At 40.4% G+C, this 25664-nt stretch overlaps 1 protein-coding gene across 14 annotated transcripts in view; it reads left to right on the top strand.

Moving 5' to 3' along the window:
* The window catches only part of Kntc1 (kinetochore associated 1), an 86736-nt gene extending 61497 nt beyond the window's left edge, over positions 1-25239 (top strand). For 10 of the 14 annotated variants that reach the window (XM_087198071.1, XM_087198070.1, XM_087198069.1 and 7 more), the window contains 22 exons: positions 168-375; positions 2132-2221; positions 3800-3971; positions 4059-4117; positions 4211-4427; positions 5363-5436; positions 5647-5857; positions 6114-6223; positions 6481-6516; positions 8443-8489; positions 10522-10600; positions 11611-11729; positions 12038-12173; positions 13010-13105; positions 13662-13718; positions 16071-16125; positions 16206-16269; positions 17528-17657; positions 19715-19804; positions 20539-20684; positions 21555-21645; positions 24877-25239. In XM_087198071.1, the coding sequence (XP_087054197.1) occupies positions 168-375; positions 2132-2221; positions 3800-3971; positions 4059-4117; positions 4211-4427; positions 5363-5436; positions 5647-5857; positions 6114-6223; positions 6481-6516; positions 8443-8489; positions 10522-10600; positions 11611-11729; positions 12038-12173; positions 13010-13105; positions 13662-13718; positions 16071-16125; positions 16206-16269; positions 17528-17657; positions 19715-19804; positions 20539-20684; positions 21555-21645; positions 24877-24897 (2308 nt within the window). In that variant the 3' untranslated portion in view covers positions 24898-25239. Of the gene's footprint in view, positions 1-167; positions 376-2131; positions 2222-3799; positions 3972-4058; positions 4118-4210; positions 4428-5362; positions 5437-5646; positions 5858-6113; positions 6224-6480; positions 6517-8442; positions 8490-10521; positions 10601-11610; positions 11730-12037; positions 12174-13009; positions 13106-13661; positions 13719-14226; positions 14256-16070; positions 16126-16205; positions 16270-17527; positions 17658-19714; positions 19805-20538; positions 20685-21554; positions 21646-24876 lie in introns of those variants that run through there. The other 4 variants (XM_087198073.1, XM_087198074.1, XR_015446189.1 and 1 more) reach the window with 3 other exon arrangements.
* Positions 25240-25664: the final 425 nt, after the last annotated feature.

Consider the following 25664-nt stretch of genomic DNA (forward strand, 5'->3'; position numbering starts at 1 on the left):
AAGGTGATAGTTAGCTCTGATGATATATTGTTTAATTGTGTACAGAGCTGGACAATAGGAAGGTTAACGTTCAGGCCAGAAGCACATACCTGAGTTGCTTGTCCAAACCTTTACATGGAAATGGATGTGTTTCTGGAGACTGGTATGTGACTGGCTGCTTCTTTTAGTACATTTCAGTTGGACTGTGATGCAGCGCTTCAGCTATTCATTGAAACACTACTCCACAATACTAATGTCAGCCAGAACCCCAGAGATGCAAACCTGGCACCTGCAAAGCAACAGCATTCCAAACTCTTGGCCAAAGCCATTGAAATGGTTCCCTTACTGACGAGCTCAAAAGATTTGGTCATCAGTCTTAGTGGGATACTACACAAGGTAGGTGAATGGAGACATCACAGAGATCATTCTCACCTCAATTAATTACACACATGCAGTAACAGACCGGCTGTTCCAGTCCTGTATTCTTACAAATTTTTAAAAATACAGAAATCTTAGAATCTTATGTTTTTAATACAATTTAATACAGCAGTTTTCTTACCTTGCCTCTTTAAAAAGTGGGAATCACATTTCCTCCCCAGATTTTTAATAGCATGTACTCTTTGAAAAAGGATCAAGCTAGAGAGAGAAGTACAAATCAAAACAAATTTTCCTATAGTCTACCCTTTTTATTTTTTAAAATTTCTGTTATTACATGTTTGCAGTACATAATGATTATGTTCATTGTGAGGACTTGGTACATGTTCGTAACACATCTTAATTCATTTTCTTCACCTTCCCTTCCTACTTCCCCCCCTTAACCTACTCTCTAGAATACATGTTTTACCTTCCTGAGGATAAAATGTTAATAGTTTGGTTTAGTGACTGTTCTACACTGTACTGTCCTTTGGTATGGTGACTATCCTATTTATATATTATTCTGCCATATGGATAAACCATACTGCATTTAACCAGTCTGTAATGGATGGACATTTAACTGTAAATTTTATTAAAATTTATATTGTATTATACATATATCTTCCTGCTCTTTTTTTTTTTTTTTTTTCCAATGCCAAGGATTGAACCCAGGGTCTTCACACTGAGCTACATCCTCAGCGCACCCTTGCCCACTTCTTTGTTGTTGTTGTTTTTTTGTTTTTGTTTTTCTGAAACAGTCTTGCAAAGTCTCTGAATTGCCCAGACTGGGCTGGAACTTGTAATCCTCCTGCCTCAGCCTCCCAGAGTGCTGGGCTTACAGGAGTGTACCACCTTGCTCTGATCCAGTTGGAATTTTTAAATCAAAGGATAATTTGATGGGAGAATGAAAGTGGATGACAGGGCAAATAAGATTATGACTGTAAAAAAATTTTCAATTTTGTGTCTTGCCTATAAGTCAGCTGAAAATTATATAAATATGCTAAAATTTTCTGGGTACAATAGATCATCTTCCCACTTTGTTCAGTTTTATTATTCATGTAACTTTATTTGGTGTTTCAAGAAATAGAAAAAGTAATGGTGAGTAGGCAGAAATAAAGAACAAAAGAGTGCTCCCTTTCTCTAAGTAGATGTAGATAGCACCCAATTAATTCTTGTAGCAATTAATTCTTGTAGTTAGAGCTAAAGCAATTCTTTGAGAAAGTTCTGCATGATGACCCACATTGTAGTTAAGTTGTTTCCAAGAAAAGGTCAGTTTCTTTCTAATTTTCTGATCATAAATAAAAAAGATGGAGCTTTAAAAATCTTACAAAATTATGAAATTTTGACCATATGTTTATTCTTTTTATGTAGTTAGTACCATAAAAGCATCTTTATTAAAACATTATTGCCATGTTAACACTTTAAGCATGTATATTTATTTATTTTATTTTATTAATTCATTTATTTTTTGGTACCGGGGATCGAACTTGGGTCCTTGCGCTTGTGAGGCAGGTGGCGGAACCACTCAGCTAAATCCCCAGCCCTAAGCATGTATATTTATTACAGTGTAATTTTAGAAATGAGAAAATTTGTTTATTTTTTAAAATAATATAATCTAAATTGTAATGCACTGAGATTTTACATTTGTAATCTGTACCAATGAACATTACTGAATAAAACTGTCAGTGGGGCAATATCTTTTTAGGTTTTGATATATTTTGGGTTTTTTTTTTTACAGTTGGATCCCTATGACTATGAAATGATTGAAGTTGTCCTGAAAGTTATACAAAGAGCTGATGAAAAGATAACCAATATCAATATTAATCAGGTATGACAAATATGTTAGAGATTTTAAAATGATCTTTATGCTTTTACTTATGTCATAAGTAATACAGTTGTCCTGTAATATTACAGGATTATCCTTTCAGCTCCCCTTAAGCTCTGCATCTAAAATAAAATAAACTGCATCTAGAGATATTTTTTTCTTTGAAAGAATCTAATAGTGAAAAGATTTTTGTGCTGTCCATATTTTATCATTTATCTTTGTCCTACTTCTGCTGAACTGAGGTGATTTAAATCTGCTATCCAAGAGTAAGAAGTCACTGAAGAACTAATTGGAGAATTAAGGCAACATTATTTGCCATTTAGCCAAAAAGGACATGAACTCAGAGATTTAGCTTTCTGTACTGATGGATAGGTCTACAACACCCATTCTATATAGTACTTTCATTTAATTTACTGTTTTGTTTGTTTATTTTTAAGACAGGATCTCACTATGTAATTCTTGTCTTAAACTCTGAGCAATCCTCCTGTGTCAGCACACACACAACCTCCCCCTCCGTACTGGGATTATTGGCATATGCCATCACACCTGGCGTCATTAACTTTCTTTGGTGGTAGTGGTGATATTGGGGTTTGAACCTTTGTTTCATGCATGTTAGACAAGCACTCTACCACTGAGTTATATCCTTAACCCCTTTCATTAACTTCTTAATCATTTTTGAGTTTTGGTCCTAAAAATAAAAGAAAACAAGTTAATTCAAAAGGTTATACCAAAAAAATGGTTATACAGAGCTGGGGATTTAGCTCAGTGGTTGCACTGACTGCCTTGCAAGTGCAAGGTCCCGAGTTCGATCCCCGGTACCAAAAAAAAAAGGTTATACAAACCACCAAATAGAAAATATAAACATAAAATTGATAAGAAATAGAGAATTAATTTTAGATTTATAGCCTCTATATTTAAAATGAAATCAAGCTCAGCCTGGGGCACAATTCTGTAGTCAAAACTAATGAGGAGGCTGAGACAGAAGAATCAATTGAGCTGAAGGATTCCGAGGTCAGCCTGAGCAACAAGAGACTTTGTCTCAGAAGTAAGTAATTAAACAAGCATGATAGCATACACCTGTAATCCCAGCACCTGTAATCTGGGAGGCTAAGGTAGGAAGATCAAAAGTTGGAGCCCAACCTGGGTGACTTAGCAACTTGGTGAAACCTTGTCTAAAAATGAAATAGGAGTGGGGATGTATCTTAGTGCAGAGCCCCTGGGTTCAATCTCCAGTACACCAAAAAATTGATTAATTAAAAATAAAGAAAAATAAATGAAATCAAATACTTTTGTAGTATATCTCAAAGTATTTGAAGAATTTGCCAAGAACTGCCAGGCTTGTGTACAAAATATCTTAACATTAACAAGGAACCATTGGTTTCTCCCAGTATGATTTCCTCAATGATCATACACATTATGGTTTAGAAGAATAACACTCCAAGGAAAATTAGAAAAGGTTTTGATAAACTACGTGAAAATGAGACAGTCTGAGGAATGGAATCCCATGAAAGTATAAAGCAGATGATTTTGAGACAGTATGGACGGAGTTACTCTTACCGAAAATACTTTATTTTATTGCAGGCATTGAGTCTTCTGAAACACCTGGAGTCATACAAAAGAATTTCCCCCCCAGTGGACCTGGAATATCAGTATATGTTGGAGCACGTCATCACCCTGCCACCCGCGGCCCAGACGAGACTGCCTTTTCACTTAATACTGTTTGGCACAGCACAGAGCTTCTGGAAAATTCTCTGTACATTTACTAACTTCTTAAGAATTTTACTGGAGAGCCAATAATTTTTTCCCTAATCAAATTACACTCTTCTTGTTTCCTTTCCAGCTTCAGAGCTCAGTGAGGAGTCCCTCCCAACATTGCTCTTAATCTCCAAATTAATGAAGGTAGCAGATTCAAACTCTACAAGGCTTCTTCGTGCTGTAATCAATCCTGACCCTGGGTAGGAGGACCTTATGCTGCTTTCTTTTTCTCTGAAGTTCTCTCTAGATACTCTCTACGTTTCCACAGCCAAACATGTTTTTGAAAAAAAACTGAAGCCTAAGCTCCTGAAGTTAATGCAAGCCAAGTCCTCGGCGCTGATGAACAAGGAGATAGCCAAGATCACGAGGACCATGGAGTCCTACCTGCTGTCCATCGTTAACCCAGAGTGGGCGGTGGCTATCGCCATCACTCTCACCCAGGAAATCCCTGAAGGTTTGCATTCCTTTCCCTGAGCCTCAGATGGTTCACTGTCTTTTTTGTTTTCTTTTGTTTTTATATTTATTCTTCTTTGTGGTACTAGAGATCAACTTAGGGACTCACACATCTTAGGCTAGTGCTTCACCACTGACCTGCATCCCAGCTCTGGCTGTGTTGCTTTTGTTTGTCCTTCTTTTCTATATTTGAAGAGAAGCAGTGTTACAGTCTTATAATCTGTGTATCCACCCTCTTCACTTGTGGCCTTGCTGGATTTTCCAGAACTCAAGGGGCTCAGGCAGGAGCAGGGACATAGGCACAGTCCAGCCTGTGAGTAGGAATACAAATTGATGTGGACTTCTAATATCTAATCATACTTAGAATGATGAGTCCTTAGATATCATCACATAATCAAGTACACAGATACAGGCACTTACTCCTACAGTTTTCATTGAATGGAATGCTGGAAAGATACCCAGGGCATAAAGTGAGAATAGCAGTGGATGATGTTACCCCCCCACACACACACACACAAAAGAAACTTCTGGGGGCTGGGGATTTAGCTCAGTGGTTCCACCACCTGCCTTGTGCACAAGGTCCTGAGTTCAATCCCCAGTACCCCCTCAAAAAAAGAAACTTCCAGAAGGAATATGAGAGTCAAGGAATAGGAATGGGAGCTGAGGAGGGGCCTCAGTGGACTTTGACTTTCTTCTTTATAACTTTGTCCTGTTGAACTGGGGTTTTTTTGTTGGTTTTTTTTTGGTACTGGGGATCAAACTTGGGTCCTTGCGCTTGTGAGGCAGGCAGTGAAATCACTGAGCTAAATCCCTGGCCCTGAACTGGTTTTTTACTGAATATTCATTTTTATAATTTAAAAATATTTCCTAATTTGACTAACCTACATTGTCTTGGAAAGACTCGGATTTGCTCATAAATCTTCTCTATCTTTTCAGGTTCCTTCAAGATGTCTAGTTTGAAGTTCTGCCTGTATTTGGCCAAGAGGTGGCTACAGAACATCCCACCTCAGGTCTCCTCTTTCTCTTTAGTGTGAATGCTCTTGCTCATCGCACATCCTCGTCCTGCCCTGGTGCCAGGGATGGGGAGGGAGGACTGGCTCAGAGTAATAGACACTTAGGGTACAGCTAGGAGGGGAGGCCCCTGATTGGTAAAGACAGGTCCTTAGCCTCTGCTGAGATTTGTCAAATAAGGCTTTCTTTGTACTTGGAATTGTTAAAAGGATGAGACACATGAAAAAGCCCAGGCTTTGTTGAAGAAGCTTCATCTCCAATTCCGGCACTCGGGCACAGAAGCTGTGCTCATAGCCCACAAGCTGAACACCACAGAGTACTTAAGAGTGATCGGAAAGCCGGCCCACCTCATCGTCAGCCTCTATGAACACCCCAGCATCAACCAAAGAATGCAGAATTCATCTGCCAAAGATTACCCTGGTAAGGACAAGGCTATTTTTGATCCAAAAAGAACTATTGTTTTGATTTCCCAGTTAGCTAATATTGAAAATTTGAGTTTTTCTTTTCTTTTTTTTTTTTTGAGGAGAGAAGGAAGTTGAGATAGGATCTCACTATGTGGCCCAGGCTGGCCTTGATCCTCCTGCCTCAGCCTTCCAAGTGTTGGGATTACAGGTGTGAACCATCACACCTGACTCAAATTTTTATTTTCTTAAATTCTGTATCTTTAATATCTTAGATATTCATGCAGCAGCTAGAGAAATAGCTGAAGTCAATGAAATTAATTTGGAAAAAATCTGGGACATGTTGTTGGAAAAATGGCTGTGCCCGGAGACATCACCTGGTGAGGTAGGTGCCTGCCGGCCCTGGCATGTGGCTGAGTAGGTCCAAGGCCTCTGATTCTCAGAGGCTCCGTTTGCCCCACGCCTTACAGCCCTCCACCTGAGAACACAGCACACAGACTCTTCAATAAAGAGACTTTTGCTCATCTTATATGCATTCTGTTGTCTGATGAGTAAAGAGATGATTTACTTTTTAAATATTGAGTTTATCAAAAAGCTGTTTTACCCTACAGTTGATGGTATAAGATTTTTTTTCTTTTGTAGGATGGCACATTGAACCCGGGGCCTTGCACATGCCAGGCAAGTACTCTGCCACTGAGATATATCCTTGGCCATTTTTTTCAACTTTGAGACAGGGTTTTGCTAATTGGCTCAGGCTGGGCTTGAACATGCAATCCTTGTGTCCCAGCCTCCCAAAAAGCTGAGGATGCATCTCAGTGTTCCCTGGGTTCCATCCATAGTGCCACTTAAAAAATGTTTTTGAATTATGTATTTTGGGTATGATACTGCATACATGATTATCCTGTCCTCCTCAGGATATGAATTTGAAGGCAAATCATGTTTTTTTCCTTGCAGCTGATAATAATTTAGATGCCTATTTTAGATTCTATTTCCCTTCAGACTCCTACACACACACACACACACACACACACACACACACACACACACACACACACACACAGCATTTATTGATGATTTCTACTTGAATCTGTTGTCACAGATGGGAATGAGAATTTGAAAGGTATGGGCCAATTGGTTTGTAAAATGCCTCATTTTGGGTTTTCTTATGTTTCCTGATTTGATTCAGATTATGCATTTTGGGCAAGATGGCTTTATAGGTGATGTGTTCTTTTCAGAGGATTGTACCAGGAGATACATAATATCAATTTTTAGAATTAATTAAACCCTAAAATTTATAATAGGATTCAGCAGTCCACATCCAGAAGTTTCCACAGTGTCCTCTGAATTTTCATCTAGAACTTGAAGAATAAATTATATGATTCCTATATCTACCTGGGCAGATATCCTTAAAAAAAAAAAATCTAGTCAGCTGTAGAGATGGTAACACACCTGTAATTCCAGCCATTTGGGGACTGAGGCAGAAGGATCACAAATTTGAGATCAGCTGAGGGTAAATTAGAGAAACTCTGTCTCAAAATAGAATTTTAGCTGGGCATGGTGGCACATGCCTATAATCCCAGGACTCTGGGAGGATGAGGCAGGAAGAACCTAAGTTGGAGTCCAGCTGGGCAGCTTAGCAACCTAACAAGACCCTGTCTCAGAAAATAATTTTTGGGGGGCCGGGGATTTAGCTCAGTTGTCTCACTGCCTGCTGCGCAAGCACAAGGACCTGAGTTCAATCCCTGGTACCAAAAAAAAAATTAATTTTTTTGCTGGGGATTTAGCTCAGTGGTTCCACCGCCTGCCCCAAAAGCAAAAGGACCTGAGTTCGATCCCTGTACCAATAAATAAATAAATAAATAAATAATAAATAATATTTTAAAAATTTAATTTATTTTTTTTTTTGAGATAGGGTCTTGCTATGTAGTTCAGGATGGCTTTGAACTCACCTTGTAGCACAGCTGGCCTTGAACTTGCAGCGGTCCTCCTACCCCAGCCTCCTGAGTACTGGGATTACAGGCATGCACCACTATGCCTGGCAAAAAATAATTTTATAAAGAGCTGAGGGGGCCAGGGATTTACCTCAGTGGTTCCGTCGCCTGCCTTGCAAGCACAAGAACCTGAGTTTGATCCCTGGTACCAAAAAATAAATAAAAATAAAAAGGGCTAAAAGAAAAATAAAATGGCTGAGGATGTAGTTCGGAGTTAGAGCATGTCCCTGGCATGTGTGAGGCCCTGGGTTCAGTCCCTAGTACCACGTACACGCTCGTGCATGGCAGCACAACATACAATCTATTTGTAAACAAATAGTATAACTAGTATAATGTTAGGTTTCTTTTTTTTTTGGTACCGGGGACTGAACTTGGGTCCTTGTGCTTGCTAGGCAGGCAGCAAAACCACTGAGCTAAATCCCTGGCCCAAGGTTTCTATTTTTAATTAATTATTTTCTTGAGACATTGTGGCTATGTTGCATAACTTTTCTAGAGTCATTTCCTTTTAAAGGTTATCCAACAAATGTAAATTCCAGAGGGAGGACCAGGAATATTTGTTTTGTTTACTCAGGCTTTCTTCAGTTTTTGACATTTTTTTCCTATGTTTTCAAAGAAACCATCAGAATTATTTGAACTTCAAGAAGATGAAACACTACGAAGGTAAGGTTTTCCTGTACTTACATTAGCCTTTACCTTGATGCTCAGTAGAAATCTTATCAATAAACCTCTGGGGTTGAATTTTTCTTTTTCAAATTGTACTGGGGATTGAACCTAGGTCTTCACTCATGTGAGGCAAGTGCTCTACCACTGAGCCAAACCCTCAGCCCCACAGCTTGCATTTTACAAGACCTGCTGGATATGATTTGAGTCACAGTTGGTGAGAATTAATTCACTGAACTACAGCTATGAGTATCTCCAGTGGGAAAAATCAGAGACAGCCAGAATTTCTGCGCCCTCAGTGAGCGCCTGGGAATGTTAGAGCTCCTTGAATGCCTTTATTAAGAGTTCACCTCTGGCTGGGGATTTAGCTCAGTGGTTCCGCCGCCTGCCTTGCAAGCTCAAGGACCCAAGTTCGATTCCTGGTACCAAAAAAAAAAAAAAAGAGTTCACCTCACACAGACTGAGACTAAGAAATGAGCCTTGCTTTTATCACATGTTCTAATTCTGATCACTCATGGTTGCTGTCTTGAGCAGACTATATTTGAGCCCAAATCAGAAAGAATGTAGTAATCCGTTAATGTTGCTGGGCATGGGCATGGGAGAGGGCATGGTAGCAGGCATGCCAGCTTCTTCCCATTCTTGACCAAGACCAGAAGTAGGCCAAGTCGCCTGTGAGGTGCACACCCTGCCTCAGGCCTGGAGATCTGATCATGAGAAAAGACTTGCGTAGACAAACCCAAGAAAATCATTTCTCCTGGTTTGGAGCACAGCTAGCCCAGCCCCCCATTCCCTGCCCTCCTCCCTGGACTCCCACTTCCTCCTTTCTTAAGTCTTTTTTTTTTTTTTTAATTAAATTTATTGGTACATTTAAGGCTTGCTTAGTCTTTTAAGGGTGGGTGCACCTTTGTCTCAGCAAGAGATAGCTCCTAGCCAGCACATTGACACCTGGATGCCAGCTGCTCTGGAAGCTGAGGTAGAAGGATGGCCAGGGGGCTGTTCGCGCCTAGGCCTTCACACTGATCAATAGCCCCAGATTTTTTTTATAATTTTGAGACAGGTTCTCTAAATCACCAAGTTGCCCACGCTGGGCTCAAATTTGTGATCCCCATGCCTCAGCCTCCTGGTGCTGGTGTTACAGGCATGTGCTACTGTAACTGGCTGATGGCAAATTTTGAGGCCACCCTGGACTACTCAGTGAGACCTTATCTCATATTAAAATTTAATAACGAAAGAAACATGAAAGAGCGGTGCTGAGGATATAGTTTAGTGCTTCCTGAGTTCAATCCCCACTACTACAGGAAAGAGAGACAGACAGAGACAGGCAGAGAGAGATCGATTGATCCTGGTGTATCTTGGGAAACAAGGAGTCCTAAAAAGCACACTTCTTGCAAAAATCTAACTTTCTACCTTGTTCCAGCTGAAAACTCCACAGACCCCTACTCCATTCTACCTTGGTCCCTCTTCCCCTTCCTAGAGAACCTCACCAGCCCGGAGGCATAAGGTTGAAACGTGCCACTTACCAAGGTCCCGGTGCTACTAAAACAATTTCCCATGTGTAGCAGAGAGTGTCCTTTACAGCTATAGTTTGTGTCAATTTTTAAAACAGAATTTAAGGGCTGGGGATTTAGCTCAGTGGTTCCGCTGACTGCCTCGCAAGTGCAAGGTCCAGAGTTCAATCCCCAGTACCAAAAAAAAAATTAAAACAGAATTTAAGTGATCAGAAGTTGACTAGCTATTTTAGATTAGGAAGTAGAGGCCTGGCATTTGTGATGTATATTATCCTCTTTTGCTGTCAAGAACTTGAGAAAAGATCAAGGATCCTTTAAAGGCAAAAATAAGTGTCATTGGCCTGTATCCTTCTGGCCTGCATTTGGGATGTCTAATGACTTTTACTGTGGACAGAAACACTGAGGCAGGAGGATCACAGAGTTCTAGGCTACTATGGACTACATAGTGAGTTCAAGGCCAGCCCAAACTAGTGAAGAAAAAAAAAACAAGCTAAAATAAATGTAATTAAAATTGTTTTTTCCAGAGTTGTGTATCTCCTCCTGTCTCGCCCGATTGATTACAGTTCAAGAATGCTGTTTGTATTTGCAACATCAGCTACAAGTGTAAGCTCCCAGCATTTACTCAGAACCGTGTGGGCATCTCTCCTGAATGATTTTTCCGTGCATATTTACCGTGCTTGACTTTATGAACGGATGATTCTGATAATGCTTATTTAAAGTCTGTCAATACGGATCACTGCCTGCCCACGCTCCACTGAGCAATGGCCTCTGACATCTGCTTGGCAGCCTGAATGGGCCACCTGCTGACACTTCCCACAGGACAGGGTCTTGGCAAGTGCTAACTCACTGCTCAGTCAACACCCTTAATCCTGGGGACTGAGCAGACTGGCGCTGCATAGCCTGGCCTCTAGCTCTAATTACCACTAATGTCTACTCACACCACAACACTTGCCATTTTCCCTGAGGCAACACAGCCTCCTTGAGTAAAATGACCTTCGGTAAAAAGTGGCTAGATAGCTCCCTGCTCAGCCAGGTGAGTGTCTTTGCTCCCATTACTATTTCCTTCATGTGTGTTTCCCATTTCATCACAGAGTACTAATGCGTTCATTGAAATTAATTAATACTGACATGCATTCACATGTGGACTCCTCATAATATGGTAAATATCCAGGCCTGAGGTTTAATAAAATTCATTTTTCCTACTTCATCCAGAACACGCCTAAGTGACAGCCATCTTTGGTTTCCATGCTTTCCGTGAAAGCCTATAAACACGGCAGGACAGTTGGGGGTCCCAGCTGATTCTGCCGGCAGTTTCACCCACCACTGCTTTTGCACATCAGTGGCAACATCAGCACAGAGTGAAAGGCAGAAAGCATCTTAACGTTATTATCAAAATGGTTTTGACCCTGCGCCTCCTGTAAGTCTCAGGAGTGGCCCCCAAGGGTCCATAGCCCATGCGTTGAGAACCACTTTTCTTTGCTGTGCATTCCTTTAGGGTAGAAATGACTTAAATTTTCCAAAAAAAATGGTGTTGCTTTCTTACCTAAGTTGAAGCTCATTTACCAACTATAGCATGTAAGTGTGCAGCTCTTCATCCTGTTTTGGTCTTACAGACCCTGGGCATGCGTCAGTTAACTTTTGCCCACAAAACACGAGCTCTTCAATGTCTCCTCTACTTGGCTGACAAGGAAACTATAGAATCTCTCTTCAAAAAACCCACTGAAGAAGTGAAGTAAGTAGAATTTGATTAATTGTATTAAGAATGGGAAACAGATCATTTCTTTTGGAACTGTAACTTGTAAGCCCCTTAATTCATTAGACTGCCTTTGAGTAGTTATGTAACTGTACTTCCATTTCCTTGACTATCCATGGCATTTTGGCAAAGGGGAAATAGGCCTTTGAGGCAAGAGGATCACAGAGTTTGAGGCCAGTCTGGGCTCCATAGTGAGTTCAAAAGCAGCCTGAACTACATTGCAAGACCCTGTCTCAAAAAATCAAAAGAGAGAGAGAGTGATTCTTGTAAACACCTCTGTTTTTCAGATCTTACTTGAAATGTGTAACTTTTCTGGCATCATTTGAGATATTGAATATCCCTATCACCTATGAATTATTTTGCCACAGTCCTAAAGAAGGAATGATTAAGGGCCTGTGGAAAAACCACAGCCATGAGCCGATGGTAGGTAGAGTCCTCCAGGGTGGGGCTCCTAGCTTTGTAGTCAGGCTCCTGCCACCCCTTGGGTCCCTGGGAGATCGTTTATCCCAATGCAGCCCACTGCCCCGAGACCTTTGCTATTGTCCCAGTGTGGTGATGGAGTGGCCTCTCTTCCCTAAAGTCCATGGGCTAAAGTCATCCCTTCCAATAAGACAGAGCACTCCAGTGCTCCCTCCAAAGGCCTGAGTCTACCCAGCAGGGAGGGCTGGTGCTTCTCTTCTGCCTGGCTGCCTTTGGGAACCTAGCCTCTGTGGCAGTTGGAGCCCGGGGCAGGAAGGGCATGAGGACAACAGGCAAACTGTCCTTGGAGAAAAGGAAGAAAAAGAAGAGTCTCTAGGGCCAGGGATTTAGCACAGTGGTGCCGCTGCCTACCTTGCAAGTGCAAGGTCCTAAGTTCAATCCCCGGTACCAAAAAAAAAAAAGTCTATTTCTTTCATTAGGAAGATAGGGTCTTCATCAAAATGAGGCACTAGACACTTATGGATTATGTGTAAATTTTGTATTAGGCTGCCCTACCTTTTCCAGAGGTTGTTGGATTTACTGTGTCCTGGGCCAGGGATTTAGCTCAGTGGTTTTGCCGCCTGCTGCACAAGTGCAAGGACCTGAGTTTGATCCCCGGTACCAAAAAAAAAAAAAGGAGTGGATTTACTGTGTCTTGAAGCAAGATGGCGATTTTTTTTTTTTTTTTGGTACCGGGGATCAAATTCGGGTCCTTGCACTTACACAGCAGGTGGCGAAACCACTGAATTAAATCCCCAGCCCAAGATGGTGATTTTTTCTTTCTTTCTTTTTGGCTTTAGGCAGTAACATTGGTGGCTGAGCTCTGTTTAGAATACAAAATTTATGACCTGCAGCTTTGGAATGGACTCTTGCAAAAGCTTCTTGGCTTCAATATGGTGAGTGAGCCTGAGGTTCTCTTGAAGCTTGTGCTCAGCATCCCTAAGGGTTGGAAGTGATACTTGCTGCTAAATAGGTGCATCCTGAAAACATCCACTGGCACTGAGTTCCTGCCAGATCTAAGAGAACATGGTGTTAGGTCAGGGAAAGTGCAAACTCTGAGATGACCTACTCTGTGCTGGAAACAAATGGAACACTCCCTGACCTTTTCTGATATTTATGAACCTGTAAGTGAATTTGTGTGGCAGTTCTCAAGGGAGGTGATTTTAGTTTTTAAAGCAGATATACTGGGGGTTGAACCCAGTGTTGTTCTACCACTCAGCTCAATCCCCAGCCCTTTTCATTTCAAGATAACTTCACTAAGTTGCCCAGGCTGCCCTCAGATTTGCAGTCCTGCACTGGTCTTCCAAGTAGCTGGGATTACAGGGGTGCACTGCCATACCTGGAGATGAACTTTTATAAACACTCCTTTTGAAACACTTAAAAATCCAATATTTTACATTGAAACTCCATTGTGGTGGGCTTCAGAACTTATTTATTTGTTTATTTTTACAGATTCCTTACCTAAGGAAAGTTTTAACAGCCATTTCTAGTACGCACTCATTATGGCAGGTATGTAGTTTTTTAAAGTAAATTCATTGAACTTCACTTTTACACTTGGTGGCATTGTGACCCTAGATGAAGTAGTAAAGAACAAGATGCATCAGCTGCAGGATGATGTTCACATTTCACGTCCTGCAAGCCACTGCTTTCCTGAGTTCTCCAGGCCTCATGAGTCACAGCTTCGTTCCTGCTTTCCAAAACACTTGGGCTCCACTCTAACATCTGCCCCAGTATAATTCATTTTAATTATGCATTGGGCTGCCCCTCATAGACCTAGGAGATCTCTAAAGTCAGAGCCTTTGTCTTATTCATCTTCTTTCAATATTGCAAGTTGTACACTCAGGTAATCATTATACACACACACGGGTAATTTATTCCTGGTTTAATAATTTAGAACAAAAAAAAGTAAGTTAGAACAGTATAGAAATTATGCTGAGTAAATTCTCTTTTACTATTGCTCTTCATATTATCTTTCCAGAGCTAACTACTATTTACAATTTTTTGTGTATCCTTCTAGAGCTTTCCTGTCATTATACAAGCATGTAGGTATGTGTATATATGTACATTTTTGTACACATAAATGCATCACATTCTAGACAAAGTACTGTTTATGTGACCTGGGAGAGTGTTCTAGATCAGGACATACAGATCTAGTTCTTTTATTTTTTGGTTAAGGTAAAATTCACCCTATCAGATAGTTTTTAATATATTCAGAAAGTTGTGCAACTACAACCATTATCTAGTACTAGAATATTTTCCTTAGCCCTAAAAGAAACTTCATATCCATTGGCAATCATCCCCTACTCGCCCTTTCCTGGAGGCCCTAGGAGCCACTAATCTGCTTTTTCTGTAAGGATTTATCTTTTCTGGACATTTCCTATCAATGGAATATTCAGCCTTTTATGTCTGGTTTCTTTCACTTAGCATAATGCTACACAGTAGCATATATATATATTGGTGCTTCATTTCTTGTATCGCCTAATAATATTCCATTGTATAGCTACAGAGTTGACGCTTGATACTCAGGCAGGATTGGTTTTAGGATGCTACCACCACCCTGCAGATACCAAAGCCTTCTGATGTCAGGTCCTTTGTATGACATGGCATAGTATTTGCATAGAACCTGTGCATACCCCCTATACTTTAAATACCTTATACAAGTTGATGTTATGTCATTGTGATGCTATATTTTTTTTTGTTATGCTATATTGTTTAGGAAATAGTGAGCAAACAAGGCTGGTATGTATTCAGTAGGGGTAATTTGTTTTGAATGTATATTCATGGATACAGACCCTGAGGATATAGAGGGACAACTACACTACATTTTATTTATCCATTCAGCACTTGGACGTTTAGTTTGTTTCTACTCTTTGGCTTCTTGGTGGGGTTTTTTGGGTTTTAGTTCATTTCCACTCTTTGGTTTTGTTTGTTTTGTTTTTTCACTCTTTGGTGTTTATGACTAATGCTACTATGAACATTTTTGGGCAAGTTTTTATGTGGACGTGTATATTCATTGAGCATATACCCAGGAATGGGACTGTCGGCTCTCATGTATCTATGTTTAGCCTCTTAAGGTATCTCATTATTTAAATTTATTTTATTTGTTTAGGCAGTGCTGGACATTGAACCCAGGGTCTTGCACATACATGCTAGGAAAGCGCTCTGTCACTGAGCTACACCCCCAGCCCCTCTCCTCATTTTTAATTCTTAATTATTTCCCATAATATGGAGTGAAATATACCAGAAGTTATTGAACTACTCCTCTATTGGTATTCTTTTCACACTCATTTTCTTGAAATTCTCCCATCTCCTTCTCCCTGCTCTATGGCCTGGCATATAGTCTGGCCCATAATAGGCTTAGTGTGAACTTTGTTTTCTGATTTGAGCTCTGGCACTTTGTACCCAATGGAACAGTAACAAATCAATCAAGATTGTATAAAAATTCATCCGCCAGTGAGACAAGGAACGAGAGACTGAAACAACACGCAGACGCTGCTGGGGTTGCTGGTGGCTTTGGTGTGTGCTACAGGGAGCCTGGTGCTAGCTTCCCCCAGGGTTTGTGATATATGAGATAATTATCTTTTTTATTGAGACCATTGTTCAATGCTTACTTTGTTACTTATGGATGAAAACATTCTAAATAAATTTACGTACATCAAAAAAAAAAGATTGTATAAAAAGATCCTGAAATGTATAGTTCTACAGAAAATTTTCCTAGAATCTTAATCCTCTCAAACAGGGAAATACCAATTTATGATTTTGGTCTTAGGATCCAGAATATAAGCTTTAAATGTATGGTTCTGTGACTACAAAATGAAGAGTTCAGAATGAATGAAGTCTTTCATGCTCTTGTTTCCACAGGTTCCCTACTTCAGCAAAGCTTGGCAGCATGTGATACAGATACCACTCCTCTCAGGTACTTTCCTGCCCTCTGAATCTCCAGCAGTAGTGTTTTGTAGCTGAGTGACTGTGTGTATCATTGTTTTCTCTCTTCAGCCTCTTGTCCTTTAAGGCCCAGTCAGTTAACAGATTGCTGTAAGAGTCTCATCGCTGTCCTGGAGTAAGTAAAATGTTTGTTCTCCTACCTAGAAAATAAAATCTGTTGCTTATAAAATTCTTCTGGTAGACACCTCTGTGAGCACAGCAGACCAACCCCCATCTGTGATTTTGCTTCTGCCATCTCCTAAGTTGAATTGCACACCACTGTGAGTGCGTGATGAAGTCTGTGCCTTCACTGCTGGATGTCACTCGCGCCTCTGACCAGCACACCCAGGCCATCTGCATTGCCTGCCCAGCAGCCTCCCAGTTGCTCTCAGTTACCCACTCAGCTGTTGCAGGGTCACAGTGCTTGCACGAAAGGAGGTCTTGCTACACTCACTAACAGCCCCAAAGAGCAAGCGTGTGATGCTGGCAATTTTATTTCAGTATATTGTTATAACTCTGTTTTATTATTATTACTTCTGGGCTGGGTATTTAGCTCAGTGGTTTCGCCGCCTGCTGCACAAGCACAAGGACCCGAGTTCAGTCCCTGGTACCAAAAAAAAAAAAAAAAATTTTAAAAAATTTTTAAAAAACCAAAAAACAAAATATTACTGCTGATCTCTTGCTGTGCCTAATCCATAAATTAAACTTTACCAGAAGTATGTGTACAGAGAGAGGAAAACAGAGTAAATACGGGGTTTAGTGCTATCCAAGCTTCAAGTACATACTGGGGGTCTTGGAATACACCCCACTGATGAGGGGGGACCAGTGTGCTTCCTTCTTGCTGGGAAACTAAGCATCACACTTTTTTGTGGGTTTGTGATACTGGGGATGGCACCCAGGGACTTGCTCATGCCAGGCAAGCACTCCACCACAAGCTACATTCTCAGCACATCACTTTGTTTTTATAGCAAAATATTTGTTATTTTTACATTGTCTGCTTGCCATGTGTGGTGCTTTCCAGTTTCCTACTAAACTGATATTCACTGAGCGTACTCTAAACTTAGTACCTGATGTTAAGTGTAAATGTAAAGTGCCTTTTGTGACTCCCTAGCCTTGAAAATACTACAGCTTTGTTTCATAGATTTTTGAGCCTTCTAAGAATTGATCTTATGCATCTGTAGGCTTCCAGATTTAATCACAGAAGCAGAGAGTATGCTGTAGGCAGATTCTTTTATTCTAGATAGATGTCATTAAAGACCTAGGTTACTCATTACTAAGCACTCATATTTAAAATTACTGAAAGCCTGGACAAGTAAAACCTGCAGAAAGCTAGAAAGGCCACTATAATATAGTAAATCTGACAGACTATTAATGATTAACGCATTCTCTCAAAGATGTCCAGTTTCAGATGATCTCGACCTGATGGGAGTCGCCAGGCAGTACGTCCAATTAGAGCTTCCAGCTTTTGCATTAGCTTGTCTAATGCTCATGCCTCACTCAGAAAAGAGAAACCATCAAATTAAGGTATCTTGCACATTATTCCTTTGGGGTTACCAAGGAAAAAGAAGCTCTCAGACTGCACATCCCTTGCAAAAGGTTGCATTTTCTGCTCACTAAACCTGTAAAGCATGAATACATGAGTAAGGACAAGGTGGCAGGTTTAGTGGGATGTAAGATAGAGGAGACAGACAGAAGTTCCACCAAGGCATGTCTTCAAAGAGGCCTGGACATTACCTTTATCTGTGGGGAACAACTAATTTCTTGGAAGAGTAAAGTGAAAGGATGATGGCCTCTCTTGGAAGGAACAACCCATTACCCTCACAGGCTTGGTCAGAGGAGAGAGGCGGCAAGCAGGAGAAATCTCTGGAAGCTGTCACGGGCGCACAAAATGTCAGCTCACTCGATCCATACACACAGGCAGCCTGTGGAGGGATGAGTACCCGTGGAGTGGGGATGGGGAGGCACCAGGTGGGCAGCCTGACTTGCAGTTGCCGTGCGAGATAGAGGAGAATCAGATTTTATGTGTGGGTGTTTAACCAAGAAGCTGTGAGCATTCTGAGGACAGAACGTTTTTTTTTTTTAATAAGCAAGGAATATTTTATTTTATGCATATTCTCCAAAATCCCCCACAAAAACGCACCCACAAATTGGAGCAAAGAACAAAGTTTTCTAGCCTCTGGGATACACAGGGCATCATATCTTGTAGAAACATAGCTAGTATAAAAACAAAGTGTACTGGTTAACATCACCCTTCGTTTCCGGGTCAAAAAAGGCTGTAGAGAAAAACATTTTATTTGTACTCTACTACAAATGTGCTGCACAATTAAACTTCAGCTTACTCAAAGAGTTATTGTATAGGGAACTGCAGAAATATAGAGGAGGCATTCAATAATCTGTTCACAATTAACAATTAAGCAATAAACACTTGAATAAATGCACCATGTATTACTTATTTGTTAAACCTCACATTGATAATGAGCAGATGATCTCTCACTAATAGTAACTGGTTTTTTATTTTTTAGGAGATACCAGATCTAGAAATGGAAGTAGAAAGTACTTTAAAGGAAGTTGATTTTAAAATATTATATATATATTTTTTTATTTATTTTTTTGGTACCGGGGATTGAACTTGGGACCTTGTGTTTGCGAGGCAGGTGCCAGAACCACTGAGCTAAATCCCCGGCCCTATTTTTTTTAAATATTATATTTTTTTATTTAATTTTTTGGAAATTGATTTTAGAAAATACCTCCTTGGATCTGAGCTGCTATAGTACATATTACATATTTGGGTTGGGATTCAACAGTTTTAAAAACAGATATGAACAAATTGAATTGCTAAGGGAGAGAATAAAGTAATATGTTCTAAAGCAATACATTATTTTCTGCTTATATCTTGACAACAGAACTTTAAAAAATCACTCTCCTGGGCCGGGGATTTAGCTCAGTGGTTTCAGTGCCTGCCTCGCAAGCGCAAGGTCCCGAGTTCGATCCCTGGTACCAAAAAAAAAAAAATCACTCCCCTTTCCCTTAATACAAGAATGGATAGAACAAACCATTTTAAATGTTTTATAGTTATTTCTTCCACAAGTGTATGAGGAAGGACATAGAGATCTGTATAAATGAATATGCATGTTTTTTCTTTGTCATTTAGTCTATTAATTGCATTTTCTCAAAACCATCTGATATTTTTTTCCTCTTTTTATTATTCATAAACTCCTTTCTTGTTTCTTTTCAACATTTCAGTATTTAAATAGATTCCTTGGGCCGGGGATTTAGCTCAGTGGTTCCACCGCCTGCCTTGCAAGTGGAAAGTCCGGAGTTCAATCCCCGGTACCGAAAAAAAAAAAAATAGATTCCTTTTGGGACTTAGGACAACAAATGCCTGATAAACCATTTTTGCTGTTTGAATACGTAGTTGTACTTTTTTCCCTCTTATTTTAGAAATATTTGTTAATAGAATTTTTTCCTACATTAAAAATTCTTTTGACATAGTTCAGATTTTAAAATGAAAAACTTCCAGAGTTGACAGAAATTGGTAATAATAATAGTTTTTTAAATTGTGTTTTAATTTTTTTTTCTAGAATTTTCTGGGCTCATGCAATCCTGAGATCATTTTACAGCAATTAGAAGAACATATGAATTCTGGACAGTTAGCAGGATTTTCACATCAAGTAAGACAATTTCATCTCTTTTCGTTCTCTCTAAAGTGAGATTTAGCTAGACTCTCTTGCCATTTGTTAATATGTAAAAATTATTTTGCTTTTATTAAAATTTCAGTAGATTTTTTTTAAAAGGCAGGGATCCTGGCCATCTCGTTTACTGCTCTGCTCAGTGGAAATTTTATATCCTTATATGCTTGTAATTTGGGGGGTTTTTGTTTGTTGGGTTTTGTTGTTGTTTCCTTTTGTTTTGGATTTTGGTGGGTTTTTTGTTTTTGTTTTTGTTTTTTGGTACTGAGGATCGAACTCGGGACCTTGTGCTTTCGAGGCAGGCGCTGGAACCACTGAGCTAAATCCCCGGCCCCCTTGTTTTGGATTTTTGAGACAGGATCTCGCTGTGTAGTTCAGGCTGGTCTTGAACTCACTATGTAGCCCAGGCTGGCTTTGAACTCGCAGCAATCTTCCTGCCTCAGCCTTCTGAGTGCTAGGATCACAGCCATGCACTACCGCACCTGGCAAATGCTTGTAACTACAAGCAGATCTTCTTCCTCATAAAAAGTTCCAATAATCATAACTAAGTCGCTTTCCACTTCCTTACTATGTGCTACACTGGGCCAAAGCCTTTCCCTCCAGACAGGAAGCTCAGTGCTGATGCAGTGATAATTCAACTTTTGGAATTTTGGGGATTGAGTAAAGAACTTGGAACTTGTCACATATTTAATATGATGATACCTGTCATTCTATAGATTAGAAGTCTGATTCTGAATAATATCATAAAAAAGAAGGAATTTGGAATTTTGGCAAAGACAAAATACTTTCAAGTGCTGAAATTGCACATGATAAATACCAACAACATAACTGAACTAGTCAACTATCTGGCAAGTGACTTAAGGTAAGTTAATTTGAAAAAAAAACCTCACTATAAAATATATCTTTAAAATATATCTTTATTTGGAGAAAACTATCAAACAATTGTAGGGCTATGTGGTTGTAATTAAAAGTTCAAGCCAGGGATTAAGCTCAGTAGCACTGCCACCTGCCTCGTAAGCGCAAGGTCCTGAGTTTGATCCCCAGTACCAAAAAAAAAAGTTCAAAGTGCGAAGCTACTGCACGTTCCCAGAAACTAACCGTCCTATATCCTGAAAGTGTGGAGCTTCAGCTTGGAGTCAGACAGTTAAGCAGGCTGTGTGAATCCCCGCCTGGTGTCTCATGATCCGCCCCAGTCCCTGAGTCACAACTGTATTCCTTAGAGCCTGCTTGGCACTTCGAGCTTCCATGACACATAATCTCTGCAGAGCTCGCTGAGCTAATTTTCCAGCCCCCACAAGTATAGAAACAATAAGGTTCTAGGGATGGAGCCGGGGCAGGTGTAGAACATGAAAAGGAGCAGGGAACAGCGGGCTGACACTGCAGAGAGCCCGAGTTCAGTCAGGAGGACACACTGAGAGCTCTGTCTCTGGTCCCACATCAGGGCTGACTGTGCTGGTCGCATGAGAGGCTTCCATTTCTTGTCACCGCCCCGTGGGTTTCTTCCTGCTTGTTTTCCTTCTGATCAGCCATCACTGCACATTTTTGTTTGTGGATAAGTATTATTTTTTGAAGTATAACTGAAACTTTTGATAAGCTGCGCACATATTGGAAATACATGGTTTGATGCGTTTTAACATCTGTGTACCCTGTGAAGCCAGCACTGCAGGAAAGAGAGCAAACATCTGACGCTCCAGCAGCATCTTCATGCTCCCTTTCCTTTCTGCCTCCACAGCATAGATGAAGCGTTGGCCTTGATCAGCGAGTATTCAAAGCACTCCGGGAAGCTTGTGCCACCAGATGCAGCCCCTGGTGAAATCCTGAAGGTAAAGCTGGCTGCCAGGTTCTTGGGTTCTAACCTGACTCTGTAATATTTCTACAGTCTTGAAATTGAACCAACCTTTTCTTATGGTCTGGAGAGAAATCTGTCTTTGTGTGCATGTAGACAGTCATGCATTGCTTAGGGCCACATTCTGAGAAATCTGTCATATAAATGTCCTAGAGCCTGTTCACACCATTTACACAAACCTGCATGGTATAGGTCAGTCATTCAGTGTGAAGTCCCAGCTACTCCAGAAGCTAAGGCAGGAGAATCACCAGTTTGAAGTCAGCCAGGACAACATAGGGAGACCCTGTCTCAAAATAAAAAATAAAAAGAACTGGGGCTATAGCTCAGTGGTAGAGCACCGCTGGGTTCTACTCCACCGCTATATGCATGCACGAGTGAATAGAAAAGGCAGAGACACAAGAAATACAAGACGTGCATGGCAGCTGCCAGTGTAACATGACAGACTCTTCTGTGGTGAACTTGTGTTTTTAAGTAGAAACACACTAAAATAGTGACTAGAAAGTGTGTATAATAAGACTATACACCAGTAACACATTGCCTATCAAGCACAGTCATATGTGCTGACCTTTTACACAGCTAGCAGCACAGTGGGTTTGTGTACCCAGGTGTGTGTGACACACTGTGCTAGTGACAGTACAGTGGCTGTGACGTCACTAGGACAGGGGTTTCCTAGCTCCTGATCTCCTGGGATCACTGTTATGTGCAGAAATCACCGCTCTTGGCCCTTTTCCTATTAGGGAGCCCTGGGGCAGAGGCGGGGGGTATGGCTCTGTTCTCAGCTGCCCTTTAGCCTGTGTTGCTGTAGTCCTTGGACCCAGGGCCCAGGCCCTCTCCTGTGCTTTCCAGAGTCATTGTTCCTTATAAAGTCTAGTTTCCAATATTGAAACAAGTGAGAAACTAAATTTTGAGTATTTGTTGCTTTTATTTCTTTTTGTTGTGGGTCTGTTACAGGATTCATACATGCTAAGCTACTGCTCTACCACTTATTTTGTTTGTTTGTTTGTTTGTTTTGGCCTTGAACTTGTGACCTTCCTGCCTCAGCCTTCTGAGTTCCTGGGATTACAGGCTTGCACCACTCTGCCTGGTTATTTACTTCTAATTATTTGAGAAACATATGTTCCCTGTAGAAAGAAGAGGAAATATGAAAAAGAAAAAATATATATATACTGATCTAAAATCTCACTGCCCAGACAGAGGATCACTGTTAACTTTTTTCCCCTGTACTGTAATGGGAATTAAACACAGGACCTTCACACTGAGCTATATCCCCAGCCCTTTTTGATTTTTTTTTTTTTAAATAGTGGCAGCACTAAATGCTGGTGAGCATATGGAGAAACCAAGTCATTAGTATATTTCTGGTTGAAATGTGCAATTGTATAGCTATTCTGGAAGATACTATCACAGTTTCTTTTTTTTTTTATTGGTACATTTTAGGTATACAATATAATGACATTCATCATTGGAAATTTGCACCTTTACATAATCTCTCTTGGTTCTTATTTTTCCCCTTTCCCCTGCCCTCCCTTCAACCCCTCCATCCCTCCCTATTTACAAAGACTTTGTTTCCATTTTTTCATTTTCTCATATTAATTCCATTCCCTTCTTTCCTTTTCCCTACCCCTCCCATTTCCCCTTCCCCTTTACCTCTTTTCTTCCTATTTCACATTATCTGTTATACTTTGTGTCCTTATTTACACTTTCAGTTTTTCACACTAGAGAAACTATTCAGTATTTACACGTGTGTCCTATTTATTTCACTCACCTCAATGTGCATCCATTTAGCTATAAATGTCTCTAATTTTCATTTTTATGGCTGAGTAGTACTCCATTTTATTTTTTTAAAACACATTTTCTTTATCCAGTCTCCAGTTGATCGGCATTTGGGCTGTTTCCAAGTTTTAGCTATTACAAACTGTGCTGCTATGAACATGGGTGTACATATATCACTATGGTATGATTTTAATTCTTTGGGGAAGATACCCAGCAGGGGAATAGCTGGGTCAAATGGGACTTCCAGTCCTAGTTCTTTGAGGTATATCCATACTGATTTCCACAGTGGTTGCACTGTGGAATTTTTATTTTATTTATTTTTTGGTACCGGGGATCGAACTCTGGAACTTATGCTTGCGAGGCAGGCGGCAGAACCTGAATTTTTATTTTTGAGACAAGGTCTTGCTAAATGCCATGCTGAATTTGAATTTGTAATCTTCCTGTCTCAGCCTCCCAGAATGCTGGGATTACCAACATGCACCACTGTTCCAAGCTATTCTTAATATTTTGCTATACATCTAATTTTTTTGTAGATAAAATGTGCATATAAATTAATTTTGTTCAGATTTTGAACTTAAATATAAGGTAAAATGTTTACTTTGGTCATGTTTTGGTAGTTTTAGTAAATTTAAGTATGGGTTTGCTTTTTTTTTTCCTTTGGTTCAGATCAGGAATATTAAAATAAGTCTTCTTAGCCAGGCACAGTGACATACGATGGTAATCCCAGCACTCAGGAGGCTGAGGCAGGAGAATCACCATGAGTTTGAGGCCAGTGTGGGTTACGTAGTAAGTTTAACACCAGTCTGAACTATGTAGTGAGACCCTGTCTTAAAAAAAAAATAAGTCTATTTGTAAACTCAGATAGATAACTGACAATGTTCACTTCCAATCAGTTGCGCTCAATAGCGTAATATTACTATTTTTGTTTGGGGGGATTTTTCTGTTTTGTTTTGGTTTAGTTTGGTTTGGTTTGGTTTTTGGTTTTTGAGATAGGTTTTCACTTTGTAGTTCAGGCTGGTCATTAACTATGTAGCCCAGGCTGGCCTCAAACTCAAAACAACAATCCTCCTGCCTCATCCTTCTGAATGCTGAGATTACATGTGTCCACCACTACACCTAGCAGATTACTGTTTTGAAAAAGGGAAAATTTTGATGCAGGAGACAAATTCATAGCCTTTAAAATGTTTCTTCTTAGTCATATCTTTCTAAAATACCAACTAATTTTATATATAGATTTTATCACTACAGTTAACTCTTTTCTTTTTTTGTGGTACTGGAGATCGAACTCAGGACCTTGTGCTTGCGAGGCAGGCGTGGTGCCACTGAGCTAAATCCCCGGCCCACTACAGTTAATTCTTAAGTTCTATAGTTTATCTGACCATTTTCTGTTTTAGAAAACTGATACTCATAAAATGTTTCTTTTTGTTTTCTCATTTAGATGTTCCTTAATGGATTATAGAAAAGCATCAAACCTGTTTTTGAAAACAGCAAGAGAAAGTTTGGAGTCTGCTATTAACTGACCATATTTATTATAGTTTTAAAATTGTGCAGTCTGTATGCAATAGCTACGTTATCCACAAGAATAACTGAATGCTTAGTATTAGTATAATTACCCAATAAAGAACCTGTACCCTGAGTTAATAATTTCATTGCCAGTTGCTTGTATGAGTTAAAGACTCTCCGTTTTTTGCCGCATACACGAGGGAAACAAAATGCAGGCATAGTCTGCTCTCCCCCTTAAGAAAACCAGCTATGTACTTAAATCCTATTCCCTCCATGTATAAAACTCTTTTGAATGTTAGCCTCAGTCAGTATTTATACAAAACTAGCTGCAGCGGTGTCGGTCAGGGGTCAGAGGGAGTCCACGCTGTGTGGGCCTGGGGCAGCCGGGAGCCTCGGAGACTCTGGAGCCGCCTCTCCTCGGTGCGTGCGGAAGCCCAGCCGTCCTCGGCCACCACCCGGAGAAGAAAGAACTGCTCTTCTGTCCTCCTATTTGCAATTTCTGGGCTGGAGCCAAACAGCCGAGAGAGGCAGGGCGGGCGCCATTGTCAAGGGTTTCCTGGGACCGTGGGCCTGAGCTGCGGAGAAGGTGACGCGGGAGAAGGCGTGGAGCTGGGAGTGTGGGTCAGCGCTGGCCCCAGATGCTTGGGCTTTTTAGATAGGGAAATAACAGTGAAGGTGACGTTTTAGGAGACCGACTTGACATCTGCGGGGGAAATGAATCGC

This window comes from Heterocephalus glaber, unplaced genomic scaffold (assembly GCF_053883595.1).
Source record: "Heterocephalus glaber isolate CG9 unplaced genomic scaffold, H.glaber_assembly_v1.0 deba00001687, whole genome shotgun sequence".
Taxonomy (NCBI): domain Eukaryota; kingdom Metazoa; phylum Chordata; class Mammalia; order Rodentia; family Bathyergidae; genus Heterocephalus; species Heterocephalus glaber.